Raw genomic sequence first — 15,170 nt, forward strand, 5'->3', positions numbered from 1 at the left:
ACACATTTCTTGTTAACAAACTATAGTTTTGGCAAGTCGGTTAGGACATCTACTTTGTGCATGACACAAGTCATTTTTCCAACAATTGTTTTCAGACACATTATTTCACTTACAGTATAATTCACTGTATCACAATGTCAGTGGGTCAGAAGTTTACATACACTAAGTTGACTGTGCCTTTAAACAGCTTGGAAAATTCCAGAAAATGATGTCATGGTTTTAGAAGCTTCTGATAATTGTCATCATTTGAGTCAATTGGAGGTGTACCTGTGGATGTATTTCAAGGCCGGCCTTCAAACTCAGTGCCTCTTTGCTTGACATCATGGGAAAAGCAAAAGAAATCAGCCAAGACCCTAGAAAAACATATATGGACCTCCACAAGTGTGCTTCATCCTTGGGAACAATTTTCAAACGTCTGAAGGTACCACGTTCATCTGTACAAACAATAGTACGCAAGTATAAACACCATGGAACCATGCAGCCATCATACTACTCAGGACGGAGACACGTTCTGTCTCCTAGAGATGAACATACTTTAGTGCGAAAAGTGCAAATCAATCCCAGAACAACAGCAAAGGACCTTGTGAAGATGCTGGAGGAAACAGGTTCAAAAGTATCTATATCCACAGTAAAACGAGTCCTATATCGACATAGCCTGAAAGGCCGCTCAGCAAAGAAGTATCCTAACTGACCTAAGACAGGGGATTTTTACTAGGATTAAATGTCAGGAATTGTGAAAAACTGAGTTTAAATGTATTTGGCTAAGGTTAACAGTCGTGGCCAAATGTTTTGAGAATGACACAAATATTCATTTTCACAAAATCTGCTGCCTCAGTTTGTATGATGGCAATTTGCATATACTCCAGAATGTTATGAAGAGTGATCAGATGAATTGCAATTAATTGCAAAGTCCCTCTTTGCCATGCAAATGAACTGAATTCCCCCAAAAACATTTCCACTGCATTTCATCCCTGCCAGAAAAGGACCAGCTGACATCATGTCAGTGATTCTCTCGTTAACACAGGTGTGAGTGTTGACGAGGACAAGGCTGGAGATCACTCTGTCATTCTGATTGAGTTCGAATAACAGACTGGAAGCTTCAAAAGGAGGGTGGTGCTTGGAATCATTGTTCTTCCTCTGTCAATCATGGTTACCTGTTAATGAAACGCGTGCCATCATCATTGCTTTGCACAAAAACGGCTTCACAGGCAAGGTTATTGCTGACAGTAAGATTGCATCAAAATCAACCATTTATCGGATCATCAAGAACTTCAAGGAGAGCGGTTCAATTGTTGTAAAGAAGGCTTCAGGGCACCCAAGAAAGCCCAGCAAGCACCAGGATCATGTCCTAAAGTTTATTTAGTTGTGGGATCAGGGCACCACCAGTACAGAGCTTGCTCAAGAATGGCAGCAGGCAGGTGTGAGTGCATCTGCACGCAGAGTGAGGCAAAGACTTTTGGAGGTTTTCCTGGTGTCAAGAAGGGCAGCAAAAAAGCCACTTTTCTCCAGGAAAAACATCAGGGACAGACTGATATTCTGCAAAAGGTACAGGGATTGGACTGCTGAGGACTGGGGTAAAGTCATGTTCTCTGATGAATCTCCTTTCCGATTGGTTGGGGCATCAGGAAAAAAGCTTGTCCAGAGAAGACAAGGTGAGCGCTACCATCAGTCCTGTGTCATGCCAACAGTAAAGCATCCTGAGACCATTCATGTGTGGGGTTGCTTCTCAGCCAAGAGAGTGGGCTCTCTCACAATTTTGCCTAAGAACACAGCCATGAATAAAGAATGGTACCAACACATCCTCCGAGAGCAACTTCTCCCAACCATCCAGGAAAAGTTTGGTGACGAACAATGCCTTTTCCAGCATGATGGAGCACCTTGCCATAAGGCAAAAGTGATAACTAAGTGGCTCGGGGAACAAAATATCGATATTTTGGGTCCATGGCCAGGAAACTTCCCAGGTCTTTATCACATGGAGAACTTGTGGTCAATCCTCAAGAGGCGGATGGACAAACAACAACCCACAAATTCTGACAAACTCCAAGCATTGATTATGCAAGAATGGGCTGCCATCATTCAGGATGTGGCCCAGAAGTTAATTGACAGCATTCCAGGGTGGATTGCAGAGGTCTTGAAAAATAAGGGTCAACACTGCAAATATTGACTCTGCATCAACTTCATGTAATTGTCAATAAAAGCCTTTGACACTTATGAAATGCTTGTAATTATACTTCAGTATTCCATAGTAACATCTGTGGAATTATTTGGACACCTTGTAGAGTCCATGCCTTGATGAATTGAGGCTGTCCTGAGGGCAACTCTTCTGTACTTTGTCATGTATTTGTATGTTTCATGTGGACCTCAGGAAGAGTAGCTGCTGCATGTGCAGTAGTTAATGGGGATATTAATGAACTAAACTAAACACACGTACATACACTTTTACTCATGTCATATGATATTCTCACGACATAAAATGCTGAATTTGGTCAGGAATATTGTTCAATCAAAGAAAGGCTATTTGTTAGACTGTATGTTATATTGCTTCATTTCCTGTTACAAAATGAATAAACTACTAGCAAGCATTGTGAAAACCAACAACATACTGTGTGACATCCAACCCCACGATGCGGCTGGTTGTCACAAGTGGACAGAGTGTGTTTGATGGCTTAGAACTCCATGTTAGAATAAGATATGAGGATAAAAAGGGGTCCCCGTTTCAACCGAAGACCTTGGTCCTTCTCCTAATATTAAAAAATGATCTTGTAAGATATACTAGTGCTGAGAAATACACACAAGAGTATAATGTTTGACAACCAACCCCGGTCTCCCGTAACCATTGATTCTTGAAGAGTATGACTTAGAAATACTCATCAGTTTAGTTCAACTGTTGTGCCTCATCAGAACCCAAAATATAAGCTAGTTATGCTCCAATGTTTTTAAACAAAGTAAATGTAAACAAACATAGTTAAAACTATAATTTTGATAGCATGGATGGTCAGTTCTTGCATCCATTGCCCTGTCTATGAATGTGAGTGGTTTCATTTCTACAGCTCCTTCCCTCAACTTTTTACCGAAACAGGGGGAGGGAGAACCCTATGTTCTTGTTTCTATAGCTGATTGCCCTTTTAAGCCTGAAGCAACTGTTTATTATGTACCTCAGCTTTTCTCAAAGCCAAAGGATTGTGTAATTGTTAGTATAAGGGGTGTTGTGTATGTTCAGTGAAGGGGACCCTCTGTAGTGCACACACTACCCAATCACTTCTACCCACTGTAATGGGTAGAAGTGGCAGTAATGACAGTTTCTCACTTCAGGCCCAGGCATTTATTTAAGGTCACTATCACACCGTTATCATACTAAGATGTTGCTATGTCCTTTGTCTGTTTTGGACAGATTCCGGCACCTGCGCCTCAAACAAAGGAAGCTGAGAGATTACGCCAGTGAGATGGTCGACCTGCCCAAGGTAAACCAACCACACCATAGAGTAGGCTAGAACAACTCACGGCAGAGCTGTGTCGACATGTTTGACACACACACACACACACACACACACACACACACACACACACACACACACACACACACACACACACACACACACACACACACACACACACACACACACACACACACACACACACACACACACACACACACACACACACACACACACACACACACAAACACACACACACCACGCGCAGGATAACCCAGATCCAGGTAATAACCACAGTCTTACACAGACCATTATCCAGTATATTAAAGTTGCTGTTTAATTTATTACTAGGTGTTGAGACACATAAAATGTCTGTAAAAGACACATAAAACTCTATAAAACAGCCATGAGTTCTAGCAGAAGGTTCAAGTCTCTGTGATGTAATCCTAGAGTCAGAGCTTTTTACCTAATGGGCAGTATACCTGGCAAAGAATGCACAACTATAGAAAATAGTTATAGTTAATGGGTGGTGAGCACTTTTATTAATTAAATTGATCAATATATTTGTGCAAGTCCAGCTCATATGTATATCGAACACAGGAACCAGTGTTTATGAGGAAGAAACGGTCACAGGAGACAGTTTTTAGGAGGGAAATATGTACATGGGTCATATGTGGTTCCCCTCAGTGTTTTAACTACCCTAGGGAGTTGTTTCCCCCAAGAGAGTTGCTACTGGCACTCTCAGCTCATCTGGGGTTAAGTCTGGGTTTATCTGATTTCCATGTTTGGATTTTGTTTGGCATGCTTGTGTTGTTATGACAAATAACAATAAAAAACACAAAACAACTAGCATGGGGTGAACGGTCTGTTTGGTTGATTGACGGTGAACAGATGCAAATGATAATGTTTTTATGATTGTTTGTTTGGTTGATTGATGGTTGATCGATGGTTAACAGATGCAGGTGATCATGTTTGGTTGGTTGGTTGATTGATGGTGAACAGATGTAGATGATCATGTTTGGTTGGTTGGTTGATTGATGGTGAACAGATGCAGATGATCATGTTTGGTTGGTTGATTGGTTGGTTGATGGTGAACAGATGCAGATGATCATGTTTGGTTGGTTGATTGATGGTTAACAGATGCAGGTGATCATTTTTGGTTGGTTGATTGATGGTGAACAGATGTAGATTATCATGTTTGGTTGGTTGGTTGATTGATGGTGAACAGATGTAGATGATCATGTTTGGTTGGTTGATTGATGGTTAACAGATGCAGGTGATAATTTTTGGTTGGTTGATTGATGGTGAACAGATGCAGATGATCATGTTTGGTTGTTTGTTTGTTTGGTTGATGGTGAACAGATGCAGGTGATAATTTTTGGTTGGTTGATTGATGGTGAACAGATGCAGATGATCATGTTTGGTTGTTTGTTTGTTTGGTTGATGGTAAACAGATGCAGATGATCATGTTTGGTTGTTTGTTTGGTTGTTTGGTTGATGGTAAACATATGCAGATGATCATGTTTGGTTGTTTGTTTGGTTGTTTGGTTGATGGTAAACAGATGCAGATGATCATGTTTGGTTGTTTGTTTGTTTGGTTGATGGTAAACAGATGCAGATGATCATGTTTGGTTGGTTGATGGTGAACAGATGCAGATTATCATGTTTGGTTGGTTGATTGATGGTGAACAGATGCAGATGATCATGTTTGGTTGGTTGGTTGATTGATGGTGAACAGATGCAGATGATCATGTTTGGTTGGTTGGTTGATTGATGGTGAACAGATGCAGATGATCATGTTTGGTTGGTTGGTTGATTGATGGTGAACAGATGCAGATGATCATGTTTGGTTGGTTGGTTGATTGATGGTGAACAGATGCAGATGATCATGTTTGGTTGGTTGGTTGATTGATGGTGAACAGATGCAGATGATCATGTTTGGTTGGTTGGTTGATTGATGGTGAACAGATGCAGATGATCATGTTTGGTTGGTTGGTTGATTGATGGTGAACAGATGCAGATGATCATATGTTTGGTTGTTTGTTTGTTTGGTTGATGGTAAACAGATGCAGATGATCATGTTTGGTTGGTTGATGGTGAACAGATGCAGATTATCATGTTTGGTTGGTTGATTGATGGTGAACAGATGCAGATGATCATGTTTGGTTGGTTGGTTGATTGATGGTGAACAGATGCAGATGATCATGTTTGGTTGGTTGGCTGATTGTGAACAGATGCAGATGATCATGTTTGGTTGTTTGTTTGTTTGGTTGATGGTAAACAGATGCAGATGATCATGTTTGGTTGGTTGGTTGATTGATGGTGAACAGATGCAGATGATCATGTTTGGTTGGTTGGTTGATTGATGGTGAACAGATGCAGATGATCATGTTTGGTTGTTTGTTTGTTTGGTTGATGGTAAACAGATGCAGATGATCATGTTTGGTTGGTTGATGGTGAACAGATGCAGATTATCATGTTTGGTTGGTTGATTGATGGTGAACAGATGCAGATGATCATGTTTGGTTGGTAGATTGGTTGGTTGATGGTGAACAGATGCAGATGATCATGTTTGGTTGGTTGATTGATGGTGACCAGATGTAGATTATCATGTTTGGTTGGTTGGTTGATTGATGGTGAACAGATGTAGATGATCATGTTTGGTTGGTTGATTGATGGTGAACAGATGCAGATGATCATGTTTGGTTGGTTGGTTGGTTGGTTGGTTGATTGATGGTGAACAGATGTAGATGATCATGTTTGGTTGGTTGGTTGATTGATGGTGAACAGATGCAGATGATCATGTTTGGTTGTTTGTTTGTTTGGTTGATGGTAAACAGATGCAGATGATCATGTTTGGTTGGTTGATGGTGAACAGATGCAGATTATCATGTTTGGTTGGTTGATTGATGGTGAACAGATGCAGATGATCATGTTTGGTTGGTTGGTTGATTGATGGTGAACAGATGCAGATGATCATGTTTGGTTGGTTGGTTGATTGATGGTGAACAGATGCAGATGATCATGTTTGGTTGTTTGTTTGTTTGGTTGATGGTAAACAGATGCAGATGATCATGTTTGGTTGGTTGGTTGATTGATGGTGAACAGATGCAGATGATCATGTTTGGTTGGTTGGTTGATTGATGGTGAACAGATGCAGATGATCATGTTTGGTTGTTTGTTTGTTTGACTGTTGATGGTTTCTAAACAGATTGTATGTACAAATATTGATGATTTAAAACATGTTTGAAATTCATCAGATGATCATGATGGTAAACAATGCAGATGCAGATTATCATTATCATGTTTGGTTGGTTGATTGATGGTGAACAGATGCAGATGATCATGTTTGTTTGGTTGGTTGATGGTGAACAGATGCAGATTATCATGTTTGGTTGGTTGATTGATGGTGAACAGATGCAGATGATCATGTTTGGTTGGTAGATTGGTTGGTTGATGGTGAACAGATGCAGATGATCATGTTTGGTTGGTTGATTGATGGTGAACAGATGTAGATTATCATGTTTGGTTGGTTGGTTGATTGATGGTGAACAGATGTAGATGATCATGTTTGGTTGGTTGATTGATGGTGAACAGATGCAGATGATCATGTTTGGTTGGTTGGTTGGTTGGTTGGTTGGTTGGTTGGTTGGTTGGTTGGTTGATTGATGGTGAACAGATGTAGATGATCATGTTTGGTTGGTTGATGGTGAACAGATGCAGATTATCATGTTTGGTTGGTTGATTGATGGTGAACAGATGCAGATGATCATGTTTGGTTGGTTGGTTGATTGATGGTGAACAGATGCAGATGATCATGTTTGGTTGGTTGGTTGTTTGGTTGATGGTAAACAGATGCAGATGATCATGTTTGGTTGGTTGGTTGATTGATGGTGAACAGATGCAGATGATCATGTTTGGTTGGTTGGTTGATTGATGGTGAACAGATGCAGATGATCATGTTTGGTTGTTTGTTTGTTTGGTTGATGGTAAACAGATGCAGATGATCATGTTTGGTTGGTTGATGGTGAACAGATGCAGATTATCATGTTTGGTTGGTTGATTGATGGTGAACAGATGCAGATGATCATGTTTGGTTGGTAGATTGGTTGGTTGATGGTGAACAGATGCAGATGATCATGTTTGGTTGGTTGATTGATGGTTAACAGATGCAGGTGATCATTTTTGGTTGGTTGATTGATGGTGAACAGATGTAGATTATCATGTTTGGTTGGTTGGTTGATTGATGGTGAACAGATGTAGATGATCATGTTTGGTTGGTTGATTGATGGTGAACAGATGCAGATGATCATGTTTGGTTGGTTGGTTGGTTGGTTGGTTGATTGATGGTGAACAGATGTAGATGATCATGTTTGGTTGGTTGGTTGATTGATGGTGAACAGATGCAGATGATCATGTTTGGTTGGTAGATTGGTTGGTTGATGGTGAACAGATGCAGATGATCATGTTTGGTTGGTTGATTGATGGTGAACAGATGCAGATGATCATGTTTGGTTGGTTGATTGATGGTGAACAGATGCAGATTATCATGTTTGGTTGTTTGTTTGGTTGGTTGGTTGATGGTGAACAGATGCAGATGATCATGTTTGGTTGTTTGTTTGGTTGGTTGGTTGATGGTGAACAGATGCAGATTATCATGTTGGTTGTTTGTTTGGTTGGTTGGTTGATGGTGAACAGATGCAGATGATCATGTTTGGTTGGTTGGTTGATGGTGAACAGATGCAGATTATCATGTTTGGTTGTTTGTTTGGTTGGTTGGTTGTTCCTGTTCCCAAGAAAGCTAAGGTAACTGAGCTAAACGACTACCGCCCCGTAGCACTCACTTCCGTCATCATGAAGTGCTTTGAGAGACTAGTCAAGGACCATATCACCTCCACCCTACCTGACACCCTAGACCCACTCCAATTTGCTTACCGCCCAAATAGGTCCACAGACGATGCAATCTCAACCACACTGCACACTGCCCTAACCCACCTGGACAAGAGGAATACCTATGTGAGAATGCTGTTCATCGACTACAGCTCGGCATTCAACACCATAGTACCCTCCAAGCTCGTCATCAAGCTCGAGACCCTGGGTCTCGACCCCGCCCTGTGCAACTGGGTACTGGACTTCCTGACGGGCCGCCCCAGGTGGTGAGGGTAGGCAACAACATCTCCTCCCCGCTGATCCTCAACACGGGGCCCCACAAGGGTGCGTTCTGAGCCCTCTCCTGTACTCCCTGTTCACCCACGACTGCGTGGCCACGCACGCCTCCAACTCAATCATCAAGTTTGCGGACGACACAACAGTGGTAGGCTTGATTACCAACAACGACGAGACGGCCTACAGGGAGGAGGTGAGGGCCCTTGGAGTGTGGTGTCAGGAAAATAACCTCACACTCAACGTCAACAAAACTAAGGAGATGATTGTGGACTTCAGGAAACAGCAGAGGGAACACCCCCTATCCACATCGATGGAACAGTAGTGGAGAGGGTAGCTAGTTTTAAGTTCCTCGGCATACACATCACAGACAAACTGAATTGGTCCACTCACACTGACAGCGTCGTGAAGAAGGCGCAGCAGCGCCTATTCAACCTCAGGAGGCTGAAAAATTCGGCTTGTCACCAAAAGCACTCACAAACTTCTACAGATGCACAATCGAGAGCATCCTGGCGGGCTGTATCACCGCCTGGTACGGCAACTGCTCCGCCCTCAACCGTAAGGCTCTCCAGAGGGTAGTGAGGACTGCACAACGCATCACCGGGGCAAACTACCTGCCCTCCAGGACACCTACACCACCCGTTGTTACAGGAAGGCCATAAAGATCATCAAGGACATCAACCACCCGAACCACTGCCTGTTCACCCCGCTATCATCCAGAAGGCGAGGTCAGTACAGGTGCATCAAAGCTGGGACCGAGAGACTGAAAAACAGCTTCTATCTCAAGGCCATCAGACTGTTAAATAGCCACCACTAACATTGAGTGGCTGCTGCCAACACACTGTCATTGACACTGACCCAACTCCAGCCATTTTAATAATGGGAATTGATGGAAATGATGTAAATATATCACTAGCCACTTTAAACAATGCTACCTTATATAATGTTACTTACCCTACATTATTCATCTCATATGCATATGTATATACTGTACTCTACAACATCGACTGCATCCTTATGTAACACATGTATCACTAGCCACTTTAACTATGCCACTTTGTTTACTTTGTCTACACACTCATCTCATATGTATATACTGTACTCGATACCATCTACTGTATGCTGCTCTGTACCATCACTCATTCATATATCCTTATGTACATGTTCCTTATCCCCTTACACTGTGTATAAGACAGTAGTTTTGGAATTGTTAGTTAGATTACTTGTTGGTTATCACTGCATTGTCGGAACTAGAAGCACAAGCATTTCGCTACACTCGCATTAACATCTGCTAACCATGTGTATGTGTGACAAATAAAATTTGATTTGATTTGATTTGATGATGGTGAACAGATGCAGATGATCATGTTTGGTTGGTTGATTGATGGTGAACAGATGCAGATGATCATGTTTGGTTGGTTGATTGATGGTGAACAGATGCAGATGATCATGTTTGGTTGGTTGGTTGACTGATGGTGAACAGATGCAGATGATCATGTTGGGTTGTTTGGTTGGTTGATTGATGGTGAACAGATGCAGATGATCATGTTTGGTTGTTTGTTTGTTTGGTTGGTTGATTGATGGTGAACAGATGCAGATGATCATGTGCGACTTGAGTGCGAACTGGAACAATTCTTACCGGGAGCTGGAGCAGCGCATCATCTCCATGGAGCAGAAGTTAGATGAGCTAAGCCACTGCTTCCAACAGACCTCTGAGCTGCTGGCACAGGCCCTGTGCTACCGCAACCCTGAAATCAGGTACAGCTAACACAACCCGAACCCTGAGATCAGGTACAGCTAATACAACCCCAACCCTGAAATCAGGTACAGCTAACACAACCCCAACCCTGAAACCAGGTACAGCTAACACAACCCCAACTCTGAGATCAGGTACAGCTAACACAACCCCAACCCTGAGATCAGGTACAGCTAACACAACCCCAACCCCGAGATCAGGTACAGCTAACACAACCCCAACCCTGAGATCAGGTACAGCTAACACAACCCCAACCCAGAGATCAGGTATAGCTAACACAACCCCAACCCCGAAATCAGGTACAGCTAACACAACCCCAACCCCGAAATCAGGTACAGCTAACACAACCCCAACCCTGAGATCAGGTATAGCTAACACAACCCCAACCCCGAAATCAGGTACAGCTAACACAACCCCAACCCCGAAATCAGGTACAGCTAACACAAACCCAACCCTGAGATCAGGTACAGCTAACACAACCCCAACCCCGAGATCAGGTACAGCTAACACAACCCCAACCCTGAGATCAGGTACAGCTAACACAACCCCAACCCTGAGATCAGGTACAGCTAACACAACCCCAATCCCGAGATCAGGTATAGCTAACACAACCCCAACCCTGAAATCAGGTATAGCTAACACAACCTCATCACATACTGTATATCAGGTACAGTTAACCCAACCACAATCCAACCAAGTGCTAACATTCACTATCTGGACAATATGTGTGAAATGCTTGATAATGTATGTGATATCAACAGACAGGTATATTTTCTGGGTAACCTAAAAATTTACAGGCATTCATCAAGCTGTCCACTCAAGACAAAGCCTCAAACTATAACAAGTGCCTGCAACCTGGTTCAGCTTATCAATCAACCTACCACTGTATTTACAAACAGCACTGGAATGAAATCATCCAAATGTATTGATCACATGTTTACTGATGCTGCAGAAATCTACACATTCATCAGATAGTGATCAAAATATAGAAGTTATATCTAGGAAAACCAAAGGCTGGGCCTAATATAGTGTATAAGAGATCCTACCGAGGTTTTGTAATGATTCATATGTTGAAGATGTAAATAATATTTGTTGATCTGTGGTTTGTAATGAGGAGCAACTGGACATTGCACTTTATGAAATTGCTTATTCCAGTTACTAATAAGCATGCACCCGTTGGGAAAATGAATGTAAAAAACAGTTAAATCCCTGGTTGATAGGGATGAGGCAAAAGGAATGGCAAATAAGTCTAGCTGCACAGCCGATTGGCAAACTTACTATAAATTGAGTATTGTTGTCATGTGTTGCTACCATGCTGTGTTGTCATGCGATTCTGCCATGATGTGTTGTCTTCGGTCTCTCTTTATGTAGTGTCTCTCATCGTGATGCGTGTTTTGTCCTATATTTTTAAACCCAGCCTCCGTCCCCGCATGAGGTAGGTTAACATTGTAAATACGAATCTGCTCTTAACTGACTTGCATAATTAAATAAAGGTTAAATAAAATAAAAAAGGTTACTTAACTAAACAAAAGTAAGAACATGTTTTACTAAGAAACAAAGATAAATGATATAAAGGATGACAGTAAAAAGCTTTGGAGCACCTTAATGAAATTTTGGGCAAAAAGCCAAACTCGGCTCATTGAATCAGATGGCTTATTCATCACAAAACACACTGATATTGCCAACTATTTTAATGATTTTTTCATTGGCAAGATTAGAAAATGTAGGCATGTAACCAACAACAACTCTGCCCTTACACATCCATGAATAACTGACTAAATTATGAAGGACAAACGTTGTAATTTTGAATTCTGTAAAGTGAGCGTAGAAGAGGTGAAAAAATGATTGTTGTCTATCAACAATGACAAACCACCTGGGTCTGACAACTTGGATGGAAAATTACTAAGGATGATGGTGGACTATATTGCCACTCCTATTTGCCATCTCTTCAATGTAAGCCTACAGGAAAGTGTGTTCCCTCAGGCCTGGAGAGAAGCAAAAGTCATTCCGGTACCCAAGAATAGCAAAGCACCCTTTACTGGTTCAAACAGCCAACCAATCAACCTGCTACCAACCCTTAGTAGACGTTTGGAAAAAATAGTGGCAGCTGACTAGGCCCCTTACTTTTTTCAATCTTTACTAATGACATGCCACTGGCACTGAGCAAAGCCTGTGTGTCTATTTATGCTGATGACTCAACATCGTACACGTCAGCTACCACTGCAAGTGAAATCACTGCAACACAACAACGACCTGCTATCAGTTTTCGAATGGATGACAAGTAATTAGCTAGTCCTAAATATTTCTCAAAACTTTGTGACTAACCATTCACTAAACCCTAAACCTCAACTTAATATTGTAATGAATAATGTGGAAATTGAGCAAGTTGAGACTAAACTGCGTTGTGTAATCCTGGATTAGAAACTATCCATTTTGTATTGTAGATACTGAATGTAGTGGTAGAGTAGTGGTGTAGTAATGTGTTGTATTGTGGTATTATCCATTTTGTATTGTAGATACTGAATGTAGTGGTAGAGTAGTGGTGTAGTAATGTGTTGTATTGTAGATACTGTATGTAGTGGTAGAGTAGTGGTGTAGTAATGTGTTGTATTGTAGATACTGAATGTAGTGGTAGAGTAGTGGTGTAGTAATGTGTTGTGTTGTAGATACTGAATGTAGTGGTAGAGTAGTGGTGTAGTAATGTGTTGTATTGTAGATACTGAATGTAGTGGTAGAGTAGTGGTGTAGTAATGTGTTGTATTGTAGATACTGTATGTAGTGGTAGAGTAGTGGTGTAGTAATGTGTTGTATTGTAGATACTGAATGTAGTGGTAGAGTAGTAATGTGTTGTATTGTAGATACTGAATGTAGTGGTAGAGTAGTGGTGTAGTAATGTGTTGTGTTGTAGATACTGAATGTAGTGGTAGAGTAGTGGTGTAGTAATGTGTTGTATTGTAGATACTGAATGTAGTGGTAGAGTAGTAATGTGTTGTATTGTAGATACTGTATGTAGTGGTAGAGTAGTGGTATAGTAATGTGTTGTATTGTAGATACTGTATGTAGTGGTAGAGTAGTGGTGTAGTAATGTGTTGTATTGTAGATACTGTATGTAGTGGTAGAGTAGTGGTGTAGTAATGTGTTGTATTGTAGATACTGTATGTAGTGGTAGAGTAGTGGTGTAGTAATGTGTTGTATTGTAGATACTGAATGTAGTGGTAGAGTAGTAATGTGTTGTATTGTAGATACTGAATGTAGTAGTAGAGTAGTAATGTGTTGTATTGTAGATACTGAATGTAGTGGTAGAGTAGTAATGTGTTGTATTGTAGATACTGAATGTAGTGGTAGAGTAGTGGTGTAGTAATGTGTTGTATTGTAGATACTGAATGTAGTGGTAGAGTAGTGGTGTAGTAATGTGTTGTATTGTAGATACTGTATGTAGTGGTAGAGTAGTGGTGTAGTAATGTGTTGTATTGTAGATACTGAATGTAGTGGTAGAGTAGTGGTGTAGTAATGTGTTGTATTGTAGATACTGAATGTAGTGGTAGAGTAGTGGTGTAGTAATGTGTTGTATTGTAGATACTGAATGTAGTGGTAGAGTAGTGGTGTAGTAATGTGTTGTATTGTAGATACTGTATGTAGTGGTAGAGTAGTGGTGTAGTAATGTGTTGTGTTGTAGATACTGAATGTAGTGGTAGAGTAGTGGTGTAGTAATGTGTTGTATTGTAGATACTGTATGTAGTGGTAGAGTAGTGGTGTAGTAATGTGTTGTATTGTAGATACTGAATGTAGTGGTAGAGTAGTGGTGTAGTAATGTGTTGTATTGTAGATACTGTATGTAGTGGTAGAGTAGTGGTGTAGTAATGTGTTGTATTGTAGATACTGTATGTAGTGGTAGAGTAGTGGTGTAGTAATGTGTTGTATTGTAGATACTGTATGTAGTGGTAGAGTAGTGGTGTAATAAATAATAATAATAATATGCCATTTAGCAGACGCTTTTATCCAAAGCGACTTACAGTCATGTGTGCATACATTCTACGTATGGGTGGTCCCGGGAATCGAACCCACTACCCTGGCGTTACAAGCGCCATGCTCTACCAACTGAGCTACAGAACCACGTATGTAGTGGTAGAGTAGTGGTGTAGTAGTATTGTAGATACTGAATGTCGTGGTAGAGTAGTGGTGTAGTAATGTGTTGTATGATGTACTGTTTTTTATTTTTTTGCGATGTAATCACCTTCATTTTGTTTGGACCCCGAGAAGTGTAGCTACTGCCTTGGCAGCAGCTAATGGGGTTCCTTAATAAATACAAATACAGAACTCATATCAGCTACAGCTCACACAACCACAACCGTTACTGTATATCAGGTATAGGTAAGACAACCACAACACAACCCTGAGATTAGACCATTTCACAACCACAAACTAAGCAGTTTTTACAGTAGACCTTTAAAGGTGCTACAAATAGGGAATTTTTTGTGTAATTTCAGAAAATGTCCATAATATACAGCATCTGACACTAATTGTGGAATGATAGTGTTTCACAGTATTATTTATCTGCCAGTGTTGTGATATTCACCTATTGATTTCTCCAGCCAGCCAAGCATCTGTTGTCAAAGCTGTTCAGACTTTATGGCTGTGTTATCTAGTGGAAATCGCTCTGTCATTTCCTGGTTGCATTTTCCATTTATGTGAGAAAACAAGTACTGAATAGTATAAGGAATCATGGCACTAAATCACTGCAAAATATATTTTCAATAACAAAATATTGTTACTGTTACTTCTGGTTTTGGCCCACCAGCTTTAAACAGCTGTAAAAA

General features: G+C 40.9%; 1 protein-coding gene across 1 annotated transcript in view; it reads left to right on the forward strand.

The window, feature by feature from the left end:
- LOC124005303 (intermediate conductance calcium-activated potassium channel protein 4-like) overlaps positions 1-15,170 on the forward strand; it is a 57,132-nt gene that overhangs the window by 39,498 nt on the left and 2,464 nt on the right. Inside the window, exons 7-8 of the mRNA XM_046314436.1 lie at positions 3,392-3,461; positions 10,189-10,355. Coding sequence (XP_046170392.1) covers positions 3,392-3,461; positions 10,189-10,355 — 237 coding nt within the window. The remainder of the gene's footprint in view (positions 1-3,391; positions 3,462-10,188; positions 10,356-15,170) is intronic.

The sequence above is a fragment of the Oncorhynchus gorbuscha genome, linkage group LG19, assembly GCF_021184085.1.
Source record: "Oncorhynchus gorbuscha isolate QuinsamMale2020 ecotype Even-year linkage group LG19, OgorEven_v1.0, whole genome shotgun sequence".
Lineage (NCBI taxonomy): Eukaryota > Metazoa > Chordata > Actinopteri > Salmoniformes > Salmonidae > Oncorhynchus > Oncorhynchus gorbuscha.